The 18,521-nt window shown below is 39.7% G+C and overlaps 1 protein-coding gene across 1 annotated transcript in view; it reads right to left on the bottom strand.

Moving 5' to 3' along the window:
- Positions 1-18,521, bottom strand: part of kat6a (K(lysine) acetyltransferase 6A) — a 130,060-nt gene that overhangs the window by 42,915 nt on the left and 68,624 nt on the right. The window contains exon 3 of the mRNA XM_034171124.1: positions 4,194-4,302. Within this exon, the coding sequence (XP_034027015.1) occupies positions 4,194-4,302 (109 nt within the window). The remainder of the gene's footprint in view (positions 1-4,193; positions 4,303-18,521) is intronic.

Here is an 18,521-nt window from a genome sequence, read left to right as displayed (position 1 = left end):
TTATTTTCCTCACTGTATGTAAGACTGCAATTCTGAATTAACTTAAGTCCTGAGTGGACTTACACATGCAGTGATAACAATGCCGCTCCAAGTGCAATCAAAGAAATCAACACGCCAGGTGCTGTGTACAAGCACCCAAAACAGCCCATTTCTCCTTGTACCGCTGTATTTCACCACCAGAAAGATGCCTGATGTGATCGCTTACTCCACTATCAGGTTCAGACATGATGACATACATACTTTGCAGTATGTACGTCATTTCTCATGTAAATAATCCTGGAAATACTGCGCAGGCCCAGTGTCGCCGACCGAACAGTCCCCTCTAAAAATTGGTCCACCCTGCCTTCACTGCACATGCGTCTGAGACTGACTGAGTCTGACTCTCTACACCCAAAGTGATCAAAGGGAATAATGTGATTATTAACCATCAGATGACAAATTAAAACTTCTTAATTCATTCTAAAGTCAGTTTTAAGCAGAAACTAGGCAAAAAAAAATCGGTGAATCGCTACTGATGTTCTGAAATTACATAGGCACAGCAGCACGTCAGACTCAGATGTGCTGTGGTCGATTTGCCATCATTTATTATGAAATAATGCTGAATTTATGTGGAAATGATTGTTGTACAAAAGTTTCAGATATCTGTCGTTGAGATAGATGATGACTGGAGTGCAGTTTGAAGCAGAAACAAGGTGATAATCTGTGAATTGCTGATACTCAAATGATTTGTGTGCAGTGAAGGAAGGGCAGACTGATTTTTAGGGGGGGACCGTTCGGTCGGTGACACCGGCAACATGGTGATGGGGAGTGGCCGGCTCACGTGACTGCAAGGAGTCTAGACAGTTGTGGTTACAGCGAGTACACGTGGGAAAACATGTAGGGCAGGTGATGTCCAGGAGCAGGGTTGGTGACACCTTGAAACTAAACGTTCCAACAAAAATCAGAATGTGACAAATTATCAATTTGCACACTTCATCTTCAAGTGATTAAGTGTTTAAAGCTTTTGCACAGTAAAATATTCCCCAACCCATCTAATATCCAAGTTGGTAAGTCTCAAGAGAGTAACTGAATTGTAACAACACAGGGCAAAGTCATGCTGCTGTATTTGGGTTCTGTAGCAATTAGTCTATAACACACACATTTTTGAAATTATCTAATTTTATCACCATCTGGCTGATATTTCAATTTCAATTTATTCTCATTTATATAGCACCAAATCACAACCAAGTTGCCTCAAGGCGCTTCACAAGGCATTTTATCTTTTAAGAAACACCTTTATTTTTAGGTGAGAAAACTACATTTCTCAGAGTGGGGCTGTTTCCATTTATAAGAAAACTAAGTTGTACAACTGTACTTAATTATGTTTTGACAATTTTATTGAGTGTTCTGGTTACTGCTAATGTCATACACAGAGGCAGTGCAACTACAAAAAATATTTTTTTAAATCCATTTGTAACTTACCAAGCAGTTTAAGTGTAATGGGATACAAATGCTATTTGACCTTAGATTGAATAGGAATATCTCAGTATTTCAAATTTTTATGTTGATCAACAGATGAAAAAATAATTTGCAAAAACGTCAACCATAATCTGAAGGTTCTTAAAGCTGTTACATAGCAGTCTAAAAAAGCCTTTAAATCTGATATGCTGTGGTAGACTTTAACAGTGAAACTTTTAATGTCCTTAACCGAACTAACTGCAGCTGTTTCTAACCACCTGTAAGTCGCACTCCTTTTACAGCACAAGATTTCTTAGATTACTTTGAGAAGAAAATAGACAACATTAGATTAAACATATCCCAGCATGTCTTAACTCAGCCGCTACACCCTGAGGTGAGTGTCATCACTGAGCTATTACCTAGATTTAAAGAATTTGATAGTGTCTCACTGGGTGTGCAGACAAAACTTGTAACGTCTACAAAAAGCAGAAAGTACTTATTTGATCCAATACCAACAAAACTGCTTAAGGACCTGTGGCTCATTCTTGGGCCAACTGTGCTGGAAATTATTAATCTCTCATTAACTTCTGGATCTGTTCCTAAATGTTTCAAATCTGCAGTGATTAAACCATTACTTAATAAATCTAACCTTGACCCGAGTATTTTGAAAAACTATAGGTCAATATCAAATCTATCATTTTGCTCTAAAATTCTGGAAAAAGTGGTTTCACAGCAGCACGTGGACCACCTTACTGAGAATCTTTTTGAGCCACTGCACTCTGCTTTTAGAAAATATCATTCCACAGAGACGGCTCTCACTGAAGTGGTGAATGATCTTCTGCATGCAGTGGATTCAGACACCAATATGGTTCTGATGCTGTTAGATCTTTGTGCTGCGTTTGATATCGTGGCTCATCATATACTACTCGATAGGCTGGAGAACCATTTTGGGATTACTGGGAGTGCCCTCGCATGGTTGACATCATACCTGACCAGTCGTTTTCACTGCATTTTGTACAATAACATATCTAACCTTAGTGACATGAAATTTGGGGTTCTACAGGGGTCTATCTTAGGCCCCCTGCTTTTCACATATTGAAACATTTTGGGATTACCTTTCATTACTATGCTGATGATACTCAGTTATACATACTGATTACTGCTGGTAAGCTCATCCACATAAAAACCTTATAAGATTGCCTTGCATCAGTGAAAAGCTGGATGTCTAGCAATTTCCTACTTATAAACTGTAACAAGGCTGAAATGATCATTCTTGGTCGAGGGAGACATTGGCATCAATTTGACCAGCTAATGCTGAGCCTAGGCTTGTGTGTCATACACCACACTGACAAAGTGAGGAACCTTGGGGGAGTTTTTCCATCCTACGCTGTCCTTTGACCTGCACAAGATATTACGAAGACTGTTTTCTTCCACGATGTGAAATATAACAAAGATTCATCCCATCTGGTCTATGGTTGATGCTTGAGACCCTGATTCATGCATTTGTTTTGTCTAGATTGGACAACTGCAATGTTCTATTTTCTGATTTACTGTAGTCCAGCATTAAGGCTCTCCAATTGGTTCAAAGTGCTGCTGCCAGACTTTTGACATGAAGCAGAACGTTTGGCCACATTACACCCATTTTGGCATTTCTTCACTGGCTTCCTGTCCCAGTGAGATCAGATTTTAAGGTTCTGCTCCTAACCTATAAAATTATTCACGGAGTAGCACCTCCCTTCTTAGCCAACCTAATTAAATCCTATGTACCGAACCGGACTCTTTGTGTACCTAGGGTGAATAAAAAGTCTGTGGGTCATAGAGGTTTCTCTTATCATGCCCCTGTTCTGCGGAATGATCACCCTGTGTTAATAAAACAGTCAGATTCTGTAGAGACTTTCAAGTCCAGACTTAAGGCGCACTTATTTCTCCTTTCGTATGGCTAGCATACTGGCATGGTATGGTACTTTGCTTACTACCCTTTTAAGTGTATTTTATTAATAAACAGAGCAGGTCACTCAACTTTATCTAAAGTCTGGGTCTTTTAGTGTAGCTTCGGGCTTATGGCTGGCAATCACCTTAGTATTTCTTCTGTTTTTCTTGTTGCTTAATGGTGACAAATTATATCTTATTTGTAATCTTTCTGAAGCCCAATTCTGTTTTTTCTGTCTGTTTGAGGTGCAGCTCCATCCAGAGATGGAAGTGGGTGTCTTCTTCTGCAGGCCTCCTATCCTAGACACCAGCATGGACTCCCAAAATTTCCTCTGTATTTGTATTGTCAAGTTTGTCGGTAGTATGGCCCAAGCAGAAGTTCACCTAGTTGAGTGTGGTCTGCTTGAGGTTTCTTCCTCAAATCATCAGAGGGAGTTTTTCCTTACCACCGTTGCCTGTGTGCTTGCTCTACGGATTGGTAAGGTTAGACCTTACTTGTGTGAAGTGCCTAGAGGCAGCTTTGTTATGATTTGGCGCTATATCCTCCTGACTACCTTCCTGGTCGTCAGGAGGATATAAATGAAATAAATTGAAATCTAACTGCTAAATAAATAAAAAGACTCGCCTCTGCAGTGTGGAAAGTACATGCAGCTGAAAAAAAAAGCATGTGACAATCAAAACCCAAGAAGAGACATTAGCAAATTCATACATTGACACAAAAGATTGTAACCAATGCACTTTCTACCCCAAGCCTCAGAGTTTAACAAAGTTTTAAACCATAGTGGTGGTGAAAGTGTACATCTGATGCATCACAAAGCAACGCTTACCACTGTTTCCACAGTCGGCACAGGAGATGAGTTCTTCTGGCTTCTTATCCCGATTCTGCTCCTTGGTCCCCAGACAGAAGCTGCAGATGGGAATGGGCTCTGCCACCGGCTGTCAGTGACAACAGAAAGGACAGAAAGTCGAGGCTCTCAGTCAAATTAACAGCTTCACTGTGCAAATTAATAAACAAACTGTCCTTGTGTGTCCTGTCATGAGTGTAAGACTGTCACTCCTGCCACAGAGCACCTAGATCTGTGAAGAGACTTTCCGACAATAGAGAGCATCAGAGTCACCATGATGAATACGTTTGTGTACTTAATGTGATGTGTCATGTCACAGGCAGTCATCATGTCGGTGTGTCTACTGATTCCAAAGTCATTTGATCAGACAACTGGACTTGGAAACATGTCCCATTTGGAGACTTATTGTGACATTTTACTTTCAGTCTTTCAGTGATGAGGCTCTGAGTGCATATCCCCACATAGACCATGTGACTGGATATGAACTCTATGGCATATGCACACAAGTGCAAACCTGATCCAAGCATGTCGCCAACAAATACAACACATATGTCAAAGACAACTCGGGGTGGGGTGGAGGGTAGGGGTGCATCCATAAAGTGCAAATCTGCAGGTGCACCTCACACAGCTGCAATCATAAGACCAGTTTCTGCATCACCGAGCGAAGTGTTGGCCTGCGGCTCATAGCAAATATCTGACCAAAAACCACACAAATATGTCTTACAGTCAAAATACCTTTTGTGCAACATGTCCAATGTGAATGTTGATACACGTAGGAACTCACCTTCTTATTACACAACTCTTGAGGTACTATAATACATATATGAAAGGCCAGGTCAGGGAACGTATGCTGGAGCTGCACGTCAACATATGCACCACATTAAGGGCTGCCAAGATTAGTCGACTACGTTGTCGATCAAAACTGTCGGCAACTAACTTAAAGTGTCCCTGCCACGCTATGACATTTTTACATATTCTTGAAGAATAAACCATAAAATTACACTGAACAAGGATTTAGACGTTTCGTTACCCATCTGAGAATGGGTCTCACGCAGCAGGACGTCGCGCAGCGGTCCCAGGCGCCATCGTCAGCCTGTTTCAAGCTGAAAACCTCCACATTTCAGGCTCTATTGATCCAGGACGTCGTGAGAGAACAGAAGTTTCAGAAGATGTCGGTTTCAGCATTTTATCATGATATGCCACTGTTAAAGGAGATTTTTTTAATGAAAGACGTGCGGACGGGTCCGTGCGGACGGGACGCAGCCGGCGCGGTGCGGCGGCACAGGAAAAACACCTCCGTGTTGATAACCATTTGTAAAATCCAGGCGGCTTTTGATGGCTTTCAGTGGAGTGAGTATATGAGAAATTGTTTAACAGCTGGACATGTTCCAACTTGTCCTTAAGGCTTCCAACAGAGGTGTTTTTCCTGTGGCGGAGCATCGCGGCGGCTGCAAGCCGACGCTGCAATCCGCCCGCACGTCTTTCATTAAAAAAAAATCTCCTTTAACAGTGGAATATCCGGATAAAATGCTGAAACCGACTTCTTCTGAAACTTCTCTGTTCTCTCACGACGTCCTGGATCAATAGAGCCTGAAATGTGGAGGTTTTCAGCTTGGAACAGGCTGACGACGACGCCTGAGAGCGCTGCGCGACATCTCGCACCGTGGGAAGTCCTTAAAGCGACAGTATCACCTCAAAATCTCTCATCAGCTGTTAAAAGTTTCACCGAAAACCAGCTTAATTTTTCAAACCGTGTCCACTTCGATGTGTCTCACAGGTTTAAAAAAAATTTTGATCAAACAAAGCGCCAGTCTCTCAGCAGCTTCTCAGACAAAGGAATTCCGACGAGGGGCTGGACGACTCCTCCCACGAGTGCTCAAAGGCGAATGACGTCACCGACAGGCGTGGAAAAACTCACGCATGCGCACGAGGGTTCAAGCATGTCTGACGTAAAAACATGAATGAAATCCATATAGTTTTTGAAAAAAATAAAAAGGACCTATACTTTATTGACAGACCTTGTATGTATATTTGGAAAACAACAAAACTGTCAATGTTTTGTTTTTTTCAGGTGCTCATGTGAACACAGTCAGCCGATGCCACTCGTGATCAAGTCTCCTTCTCATATCAGGGTCAGCTTTGCAGGTAAGTTGTCTATGTTATCTCAATAACAGCCTAACTTTCAAACAGCATTTTTTAATGTATATAAGCAATGTTTTTATTAATGTTGTTTTAACTTCTGTTTTAGGACTTTGGTGGCAACCCTTCATTTGAATGAAAATGCAGGGAGACAACAAAAGCAGACAAAGCAAGAGAGACCAAGTTTCAGAATATACTTTCCTTAGTGGAAAAGAGGAGGATTCACAGTGAGAAAGTTAGCCACAGATCCAACATGTGATATGTGGAAAATGAAAAGAAAAAAAAAACATTGTTATTTGTATATTTTTATATAGCATGATAAAATGAATACAAATACAATTTCACATAAGTTTCACATTGTTTCATTCAAATGAGAAATGTTTTACAATTTGTTAAAAACCATTTTATTCAGTCTATATGAGTGACTTAGCAAAAGAGGTTCTTCAGATCTGTAAAACACCAAACCGACCAGAAATCCCCACCAATGATCCTCCTCTAATGTGCAGCCAACGTGAACGGACAAAGCTGAGGCTGATGCTGGCAAGTGGACCAGGTACCACCGATGAGCCCGACCCATCACTCCAGAGGAGGAAACTGGAAGCCAGTGTAGTCAGATGATGGTGATGGAAAAGTACTCCTTATTTTGAATACAACACAAGCTGGTAGTGGCACCCTTCTGTGCCTTCCCAAGTGTCCCCAGCACAACCGCACAAATTGCCGATATGCAATATGATGATACTTTCTGCAACAAAAAATAGCATGGATTGATGTTCAAAGCAACAGTTCATTCTTTTTGTATTTGAATATTTTTTACTTTTTTCTATAAACCATGTAAATGAAACTTTCTATTTCATGTGCTGACTCGTACTGTGGAGCATCATGTAGGCATAGTGTGCCACTCTGAGGACATCTGCATATAAACACACAATCGAGAAAATAGCCAGCTGTGTGACACATTGAGGGTTTCGCCACCAAGTTGCATCTCCGCCAAGACTGCAGAAATTTCCCTGCAACAGCGAGACTCAACCACGAGTGGCATCGGCTGACTGTGTACACATGAACACCTGAAAAAAACAAACAAACAAAAAAAAAAAACAGAAGATTGACATTTTGTGTTTTCCAAATATACGAGGTCTGTTAGAAAAGTATCGGACCTTTTTATTTTTTGCAAAAACCTGATCACGACAATGCTCCAGCCCATTCCTCGCACTTAATTCAGACTTTTTTGACAAAAAAAAAAAAAAACAGACTCCGGTGGTTCAATAGGCTCCTTACTCTACTGATATGGCCACTTGCGACTTCTGGCTGTTCCCCAAACTCAAGGTGCCATTGAAAGGAACGAGATTTGAGACAAGAGAGGACATTATGGCTGCAACGACAGCGGAGCTGAACTACATTTCAAAAGAGGCTTTTTCGGAATGCTTCCAACAGTGGCGGCACCGCTGGGAGAAGTGTGTGGAGTCCCAAGGAGACTACTTTGAGGGTGATTAGGTTTCCAATGCTCCAGGTATGCCAGTTTTTTTTTTTTCCCCAGCCAAAGGTCTGATACTTTTCTAACAGACCTCATACATATAAATGTAAACTGAACAGCCTGTTTTTTGTTCAGACTTCTGTTCATTCAAAGTAGATTAGATGTGATACAATTTATGATTACAGATGTTCTGTATGTGTATTTTAGACAGGTAAATCTCCATTTAGCATAAACATTTTTCTACAATATTATGCCTGATAAAATTTGACAGATATAGAAGTAAAATTTTCTTTTATTTAGAAATCCCCCCCCAATCCCATGTGGGTCTACAGCTTTTCAGATAAAGATTTGCAATCATTTGCTTTGAATAAAAAGTGAAGAATTAGCAATCACAAGAAGCTGACTTATAAATGATTAAATATATACAGAATGTACAGAAACTATTTTCAGCGGTTTTTGAACAAACTCCTGAATTTAAGCACGCTGTGTTGCTCAATTTTTTTTCATACACAAACACACCGTGCCAGGAATAAATGATCATTTATAATAAATTGGTAAGTGAACAAACCATTCTCTGTTGTCCTCCTCAACGCTGCTGCTGACAGTTGCATTTCATCCTCTTTCTGTCACGTTCGGCTGGAACATACACGGTTTGGAGCCGCTGATTATTTACACCGTTAATCTCTTCATCAGAAACTTCCTCATCTTCTTCAAAAACAATGGATATGTCACTTAAATCTTCACTATAATCGCGCACTATGCCTTCGCTGTCCGTGTCTGCCGTATTGGTAAACAGAGCGGTGCTGCGACACAGCTACTCGAATGACGTCACATCCGTCGCAGCGAAAAAGTAGGTCAACTTGGAGGCGGAAAATTCAAATTCTCAGATGGGTAACGAAACGTCTAAATCCTTGTTCAGTGTAATTTTATGGTAAAAAACCAAAGACAACATGTGGAAAAAGCTTTTTTTATTCTTCAAGAATATGTAAAAACGTCATGGCGTGGCAGGAACACTTTAATGACAGATGTCATCATTTATTTTTTTCAGCTTTGTTTGTCTCTCAAAGCTGCCATGGTACCTTCCACTACCTTTCTGTCCTTGACACATATGCACAGTTGTGGTAATCCGGGTCAACCGTGACGTCACCAGAAAAGTTATGCCCAAACAATATCATGACTAGCCAGCAACGAAGTGCTAAAGTTTGGGAACATTTTAACCAAATTCAAGAAAAAAAAATCTGCAATGCAAAATCTACAAGCAGAACTTTCCTTCCACAGCAGTACAACAGCGACACAGGAGCATCTGAGAAGGAAGAATGCTGTGGCTGATGCTGACAAAGAGGGACAGTCATCTTGGTAAGCTAATTGGCTAGTTAGCTGCTAACAATGTCTATAGTGAGTTACTTATGTTGACAGATGTAAACGTTAACAGTAACAATGACGATTTCATTAGCCTTAGCGCACATAGAAGGAGAGAGCATATCTCACCCATATTGGCCTCTCTTCATTGGCTTCCTGTTAATTCTAGAATAGAATTTAAAATTCTTCTTCTTACTTATAAGGTTTTGAATAATCAGGTCCCATCTTATCTTAGGGACCTCGTAGTACCATATCACCCCAATAGAGCGCTTCGCTCTCAGACTGCAGGCTTACTTGTAGTTCCTAGGGTTTGTAAGAGTAGAATGGGAGGCAGAGCCTTCAGCTTTCAGGCTCCTCTCCTGTGGAACCAGCTCCCAATTCAGATCAGGGAGACAGACATCCTCTCTACTTTTAAGATTAGGCTTAAAACTTTCCTTTTTGCTAAAGCTTATAGTTAGGGCTGGATCAGGTGACCCTGAACCATCCCTTAGTTATGCTGCTATAGATGTAGACTGCTGGGGGGTTCCCATGATGCACTGTTTTTTTCTCTTTTTGCTCTGTATGCACCACTCTGCATTTAATCATTAGTGATCGATCTCTGCTCCCCTCCACAGCATGTCTTTTTCCTGGTTCTCTCCCTCAGCCCCAACCAGTCCCAGCAGAAGACTGCCCCTCCCTGAGCCTGGTTCTGCTGGCGGTTTCTTCCTGTTAAAAGGGAGTTTTTCCTTCCCACTGTAGCCAAGTGCTTGCTCACAGGGGGTCGTTTTGACCGTTGGGGTTTTACATAATTATTGTATGGCCTTGCCTTACAATATAAAGCGCCTTGGGGCAACTGTTTGTTGTGATTTGGCGCTATATAAAAAAATTGATTGATTGATATGTGTTTGCTGTAACATTATAATAGCGACGGCATGTTTGAATAGGAAATGTAATAAGGCTAATGTTTTACAACGCTACGTTGCTAAAAAATATGTTCCTCTTCAATGGACAACTTTGTTACCAAACCAACAATATGCACACCTCGGCAAGCAAATATCCTGAATGAAGCGACTTTGAACATGTTGGTGACTGACATGAGACCGATCTCACTTCACCACAATAATGGAAAAGACATATGATACAACCTTTGAGAATCTCTCTCTCTCTGCTTTACTGGCATGAGTGTATTAAAACAATATTGCCAACAACAACACATAGTAAAATAAGTAATTAAATGATATAATAAACAATAGCAACAGTCAAAGACAAATAACAGCTGCGTGTTGGTGCGATAAGCCACAATTTACATATGATCTGATTAGTCGACTAATCGCAAAAATAATCGGTGACTAGTCAATTATCAAAATAATCGTTTGTGGCAGCCCTAACCACATTACAGAATTACCCTGGCTCCTGTATGGCGGCCAACCAGACAGACATGTCATCCGTTCCCCCCTCCTGGAACTTCAAAAATAAAATGAAAGCTTGAGTCCTTTTAATAACATGATCGTGTTTTATCAACATCTGCGCCCCATAATACAAGAGACAAGAAGTGTCAATTATTTTATACAAAATGTTCTTCAATCAAGTCTAAGTTTTGTTTTTGTCACATCTAAATTAACCTTTATTGAACCAGGTTAGTCCCATTGAGATCAAGACCTCTTTTGCAAGGGAGACCTGGGTAAGTGTCCAGTTTCTAATTCACCTAACCTGCATGTCTAAAATGTGGGATGAAACCCACGCAACCATGGAAAGAACATGCAAACTCCGCACAAAAAGGCTGCAGGTGGGAATTAATCCCATTACCTTCTTGCTGTAGGCAACATTGCTAACCATTAAGCCCACGTGCTGCCGGTATTTTACTTTGCCGCACGCCCTATGACTGCTGGGATAGGCTTCCCATGACCCTTAATTGGTGTAAGTGGGTATACAAATATGAAAGTGGGCCATGAAAGAAAAAAAAAGAAAAAAAATGAACATTTTTGGCAAGGGCCAAAGGCTGGAAGCCCCCGGCAGGGGCTGTGGGGGTTCTCCCCCAGAAAAATTTGAAATCTCATAAATTCTGCTGCATTATCAGGTCTATTTACTCACCCAACAAAAACTATTTATTTTTGGGTCAGGTCTTTACACACAATTTGTATTGTGCTACCAGCCTTTAAAAAAAAAAAAAAAAAAAAATGTGGTTCAGAAAAGTACACAGTAAATGACAATTCAAAGAACTCAAAAATAATAATTAAAATGGAACAATTGGGGAGGTGATGGTCTAGTGGTTAAGCATTGGGCTTGAGACTAGAAGATCCTCAGTTTAAATCCCAGCCTGACCGGAAAAATCACTAAGGGCCCTTGGGCAAGGTCCTTAATCCCCTAGTTGCTCCCGGTGTGTAATGAGCACCTTGTATGGCAGCAGCCTGACATCGGGGTGAATGTGAGGCATTGATGTGTAAAGCGCTTTGAGTGTGTGATGCAGAGGGAAAAGTGCTATATAAATGCAGTCCATTTATTTGTGGCACATTAATGCATCAACCTTTATGCACTTCTCAGTTTTGCTAGTTTTGGCAGGAGCTTTGGAGCTATTGCTAATCTTTCTTTTCAAATTCTTGGCCACCTTAAAATCCTTATATATGTTTTTACTTCAAGATTAATTTCTGATTACTGTACATTTTTAAGTAAAAAAATAAACTTTTATTACATTAGAAAACTTGTACTTAAAATAGTTTTAATAAAATAAAAAAAAAAAGATTTTGAAATCTTTGATGTTCATCTGTAAATTAAAAACATTTTATCTGTTGAGATAATTTCTTGATTAACATAATGAACCATGAATGAGCATGAAAAGTAATGTGTACGTTAAATAAAAAGAAATATGAAACTGCACTGTGCTATTTTCTTTGATTACTTGATAGTTAAAAAAAAAAAAACTAAAAAAAATCTGTTATTTAAAGTTGAGACTTTTCTTGCAGTTATGGCAGTAACAATTAAAGTGTGTAGCTTTATTTGTAAAAAAAAAAAAAAAGTTCAAATATATTATATATAACATTCACTCAGCTCAACAGTGACTGATTTAACTTCCCGCAGCTAAAAGGCTAACGTTAGCTGATAAACTGTAGCAGAGCACTAACATCGCGGATTATTTTGCTTGCTCAAACTCAATTAGGGCTGAAACGATTAATCGAGTAACTCGAATAATTCGATTACAAGAAATGTTTGAGGCAAATTCTTTGCCTCAAAGCTTCGTTTAACTTTGTAGTACATATGCCAGGCTTGTGTGTGGCGTTGCAACGTCTGCAGAAAAAAGAAAAAAAAAAAAAATAGAATAAGACTGGAGCATAACAGCTAATCAAATTAGCAATGATAGCTACTGCTTTCCAATGTGACTCAGAGTAAAATAAAGCCTTTTAAGAGAAAGATGGTCCATGCTGATCATCAGAAATAGACTTGCTGTGCATTTAAAGCGAAGCAGTGTGTTTGTCTATTTTTAAAAAACACACTGTCTGCTCTACATGGGAAGGGACTATTGACCCGGTGGCCGGCTGCTGTCTCTCTCTGCCCAGTATGAGGGGCTCTCAGACCGGGCGAGTCACAGCTCTGTCCCCGGCTCCATTGACAAACAGCAGAAGTCCACTCTTTCTTCCGTGTTTCCCTCAGACTCACAAAGAGTGTTTGACTTTTTAATTTTTGCTTTTTGGGGTTAACACACAACACTTCACAAACACAGTAACTTAAATAAAATAATAATTTTAAAAAAGTGACTGCGAGGCTTGCATGTTCAACCTCCAGCTGAAATGCATCTGCTGAATTGCAGAGAAAGAGGGATACAAAAAAATCACGCAGGGACCCAGTTCACCAACATTTATTAAAAACTTAAAAATGGTTACATTATACAAGTTGGCAAAAACAAAACAGAAAGCCACATCCCATCGCCATTTCAGCAAAATGCCAACACTTGGGTGCAGTGAGATTGTGCCATTGCTTAGGGAGAGCCCTGGACTATTGATGTTGTTTAAAAACGCATTAGTACTTTTTATCCGATTAATCACCAGATTAATCGACAGTGGTTTTTGACTCCCAGACAGGGAGTTAATCTCTTGACTGAATGCTAACAACTGAGATTTGTTTTTGGTTGGTTTTTGGTTGTTCAAGGACAGTCTCTTATTAACTTTTTCCAAACTGTTTTCAGTGTTATTGGCCAGGACTGTGAGGGGTGTCAATTCTACTGAAAAAAATAAATGAATAAATATGACAGATATGATATCCGAGGCTGCTCGTTGTGATGTTTACATTTTACAACACACTCATCAGCCTGTGCAGTCACAGATGAACCTATGTTACCCCACAGGAGGGATTCCAAAAATAAATAAAGAACTATGACATATGGTATGCAATTTCTAGAAATGCCATCCCATCAGTAGTTAGACACCAGATACATTTTGCATCTGGTTCATAACATAACTCACACAAATAACAGATGTTGTTATTTGTACTTTGGGGTGTAAATGGTGATGGATAATGTACAGTACCGTGGAACAGAATTTCCCACAAACTGACTAAATATGGGCTATACTGTATTCACTACCAAAGCAGACAACAATGACAAGTGACAGCATCTTTGCTAGCGACACAGTGTTTTGTTTACTGACCGCTTACGACGTAAATGATTTAATATTTTCAAAATTCTGTGTATTCCTATCAGAGCCCTGTCAAATAATATGTTGAGGTACTGTGCCAGTTTTAAGCACATTTAAAAAAATGCTGTATCTAATATGCATTTATAAATTAAAGTGAGTGAAATAGGGCAGCACAGCGGTTCGCACTCTTGCCTCACAGCAAGGCAGTCCAGGTTCAGGCCCAGTTCCATTCTGTGTGTCAAGACTGCATACCCCCACACCACCACCACCACCAGCAAGACAAATACATTCAGTTCTTTTTGCTTGTAAAACTGCAAGTTGTGACAGGAAAGGCAACCTATGTGGCACTGACAACAGCAACCGGAGCAAGCAAAACAAAAATGTAAAATCTGTCACTTGACAGATTCACACGACAGTTTTCTTCTGTGATCTCCTGCAATTTATTGATCCCTCTCCTCCACTTTTTTTTATTTTTAGGCATTCCAAGAAAAATGACAGCTCAATCATTGTGGGTTGATCACAACTGTCAGTTGTAGTCACAGTCAGCATGCTTAAAGATAAAAACAAGTTTCTCATTACACCACAGTGAAAGGGATGAGCAGCAACACAGTGTAGTTCTTAGCCTAGATTTTACATTACACATCTGCACTAGGGATGAGACCAATCTGATACCGGAGGGGGGGTTTTTGAAATGATAAATATGAAGCTCCTTCTTCCCCAGTAAACTATAGAAACCAAAGGGTTCCTTTTAACGTTGACAGAGCAGGATGAATTTGTTGCTGCTCCATGGTAATGACCTGAGCTAATTTGCTAACGCAGGGCTAAGTGTTGTGTGAAAGCAGAGAGGGACGAGCAACACCACTTCTACATTTATGGCAGTGAGGTGAAACTAAATCAAAACAGGTAAGGGTACATATTTTAAAAATAGATATTTGGTTTTGCATAAACGGGACAATGCATCTTGCGATGGCTGGAAAATGTGTAGTTAAAATAAATGAATAAATAAACTTAGTACCACCAACAGTGGTAAAAGAATGTTTTGCAAAAATTAGAAACAAAAAGATAACCCTATGAACAAATTCAGATTTAATTTCAGAAGACCATTAAACAATACACATTCATTTATATATTATTGCTTTTTTTTATTTTGTCTTCAATTTCTATAAATTTACATAGATTGCTGTAAGATGAGGCCACAAAAAATGGACGTCGTCTATTATGAAATAAGTGTTTTGTTGTTGTTTTTTTTTTGGGGGGGGGGGGGGGGGGGTGTCTAGTGCATCCTGTATCAAAATGTACCGCATGCAGGAATGTGTATCTGTTTCAGATCAACTGGCTTTTGGGGGGTTTGGGGGTTGAGTAACAACAATATCAAAGCTCCCCAAAAAATGACAGATTGTGTGTATTCGTACATAGAATATACTTAAAAAGTTTGTTCTGCATGTGAAAATTTTAAAAACAGCCATGAGGGAAGAAAATTCACCTTACAAATGAGTTTGGTGCACACAGGCCACCAGCAGTTTTTGTCTTCGAACCCCCTGTTATCAGAAGAGCTTTGGTGTGTACCAAATAGCACATAACACTTCAGCATTATGTGCCACAACATGTTATGACTATATCACACATCAGTGCAACCAGTGTGCCCATTCATATGCACGTTAACATTAGGGATGCACCGATCCACATTTTTTCCCCACTTCCAATCCGATCCTGATACCTGAAGTTGGATATCTGCCAGTACCAATACTTGTCCGATTCCAAACCAGAGCAGTGTTTGCTTTAATATTATCATCATCATCATTATTGTTGATTTTATATGAGGATTTTCTTAAAAAGGAGACCTGAAAGTTCAGCTACAATTTGCCAGAAGGTGTAGCTAAAATGAAAGCCTGGATTTTATGTTTTGGTGAAAGAAAATAGGTTGAAAGAGAAAAGACAGCACGTACTCTGTCTCTCTTTCTCAATTTTCAATTTCAAAGGAGCTTTATTGACATGGGAAACATTACATTGTCAATAGAATAGAATGCTTTTATTGTCATTTTACACAAGGTACAACGAAATTAAAAGCAAGTGTTAAGATTAAAAATGAAAAATTAAGTCCTCACCATCCATCCGTCCGCCTCTCTCTCTCTCTCTCACTGTTTTCCTGCTGAACAAACTTGGAACTTTTCAGAAACGCAAAACCTTTCAACTGTAAAATAAGCCGTAAATTTCTAAATGTATCACATTACATTACATACACTCATGCAACAAACTCTGAATTTAATGCTGAAGGATTTTAATGGATATTTTTTCCCCTTTAGCGGACAGAATTTCTGTTCGGCTGTCCTCCTCAGCTGTGCGCTGAGCTGGCGTTTCAAAGTGTTTCACAGCCTCGGGACGTTGAAGCAGCTAACTTTTCGGCACACTTTTTCAGCAACAATTCAGCTAATTTTTCAGAAAGTCCGTGCTAGATGAACAGACAATTCGAACCCAAGAGCGACCGGAAAATTTGACATGACCCTCAGCTTTGAACACTGCGGAAGAGAGCTCTCTCAAACAGCTCGGCTCCAGAACCCCCCGCCTCGGCAGCAAACAAAGCAGAGCAGTAGCAGCAGTTGAGAGGATTCACAGTGGCTCTTCTCCGGTATCTGTAAACGTCGCAGGTTGGAGCGGTATTTTCAGATACGTGAATTACGTCAGTATTGGAAGCCGATCCTGATACCGAATCGGATCGGTTGCAACCTTAGTTAAAATGCATGCCAACATCACAACACTGTAAGAAATGGAAACCAAATCTAGACAAGTAAAGGTAGACAGTCCAAAGTTTTATTCCACTTTCTAAAACTATGAAAACGATGCACGTCTGTGGATGCTCTGGATTTTCATAGACATTTAGTGAATAAAGTTGTTACTGTTCAGTTAACAGTAACAACAAAATATTTGTTTTCTAAATACATGACTCCCTTTTTAACCATTTTCGAAAGGAAATGGGGAATCAAAAGTAAGTGGACTCTATATCAGATACCCAAGCCAACAAATACTCTTTAAAAGTTTCCAGTGTGAGAAAATACCCCTTAAAATAAAATAAAAAGCAAGGGCAAACATAACCTTTGGAACAATTATTAATGAGTGTCCTGATTATGAAGATTTTTATCTGCCAAAAGATCATACATTTGTGAAGCACAGAAGACTGCGCATTCCTTCTGTGCCACACTGGTGGTGGAGGGAGCATGGCAGTGAAGTTGGCATCATGGGGTGAATGACTCGACAGCAATGTACGTGTACAAAGCTGCAGAGAGCTGGGCAGGCAGCAGGTCCTGGAAGGGAGGAGACAAGGATGAGAGCTTGATTTATTGGGTTCATTTCCTTGTGACTCAGACTGCATCCAACACCTCACACCCCTCACACTCCACCACCACCACCACTATAGCTTGCACCCTCTAAACATAGCAAAGGGACAGAAACAAAAGAAGTGGCCTTAGGGAAGCAGGAAAGGATTTTATTTATTTATTTTTAGTAAGCGGTAGAGGATTTTTTTTATTTTAAGTAAGTGGAAGAGAGCGATGGTGCAGTGGAGAACAACACTGGGCAGAGGACAGTCTCTAAAGATGGAGTCGTATTTCTAAATGTCAAAGTAGTAAATTCATTAGCCAAAACATTTTACAATGTTTGGCATACAATTGTTTAATAAAACACCTCAACGTAATCATGAAAGCAAGTTCATACTGTCCAACTGAATTAAATTACCTTTGTTCTTGTAGCATGTAGATTTGATGTGAACATGTATTCTGCAGTTCTTTGCCAAGACATTATTCAACTTTATGCAATCTTATCAATAGTAACATGGTTTCCCTCAATGGTGGGTGATGGCTTGTGAACAGAGAGACTTGCCAGAGTTTTGTTGGGATCAGAATTGTTGGCTGACTATGGTGATCTCATCTCTGTGAGCTTTACCGCTTGACTGGACGACTGGTCGCCTTGACTACTGGACTTTGTAAGTGCATGATTGCTTCGTTCCATCATCTCTCTCTTTGGATGTTAGACAATTCCTTGTTGCACTTTGCTTTTCTTTCATTTTTTATTTGTTGTATGGCCAAAGCAGACCATTACTAGGGATGCAACAATCCATTTTTTCCACTTCTGATCCCGATACCTGAATTTAGATATCTTCAGATATTGATACTCTTGCAAAATCAGAGCTCGGTTTGCTTTAAAATTATTATTAACATTACTGTTGATTTTATATAAGGATATTTTGTATCCCCAGTTATACAGACCCATGATGAAGCGGTAAAGAGGAGGATGTTCTTTAAAAGAAGACCTGAAAGTTCAACTACAATTTGCCAAGAGGTGCAAGCCTAGATTTGATGTTTTGATGAAAGAATTAAGTACTTTTATTTATTTATTTATTTTTAGCTCCCTGTAGCAGAGCACAATGACATGACCAGAATAATCAGATAACCATTAGAAATCAGACAACTATAATAACCTGATCTTTCGCGTTTACATGCACTTCAGTAATTTGATAATCAGAAACACCTGGTTTACATGATTTCAGTTAAAGTAAACCTGCATTGAAATAAATGTGGTCAGATTTCAGAAAGAAATAGCTGATATGTATTTATAAGACCCTTGTGAATGCAGTACAGTAAATCTGTAAGCCCAAATTTGTAATTCAGCGGAGAAATCTTCGTTTAAAAATGACAAATTTGCAGCTAAAATTTAGCCCTCTGTGAAAACAGTTTGTACAGCGGT

Source organism: Thalassophryne amazonica, chromosome 5 (genome assembly GCF_902500255.1).
Source record: "Thalassophryne amazonica chromosome 5, fThaAma1.1, whole genome shotgun sequence".
NCBI classification, from domain to species: Eukaryota; Metazoa; Chordata; class Actinopteri; order Batrachoidiformes; family Batrachoididae; genus Thalassophryne; species Thalassophryne amazonica.
The sequence above is the reverse complement of the archived record's forward strand: the minus strand, read 5'-3'. Positions and strand labels throughout refer to the sequence as shown.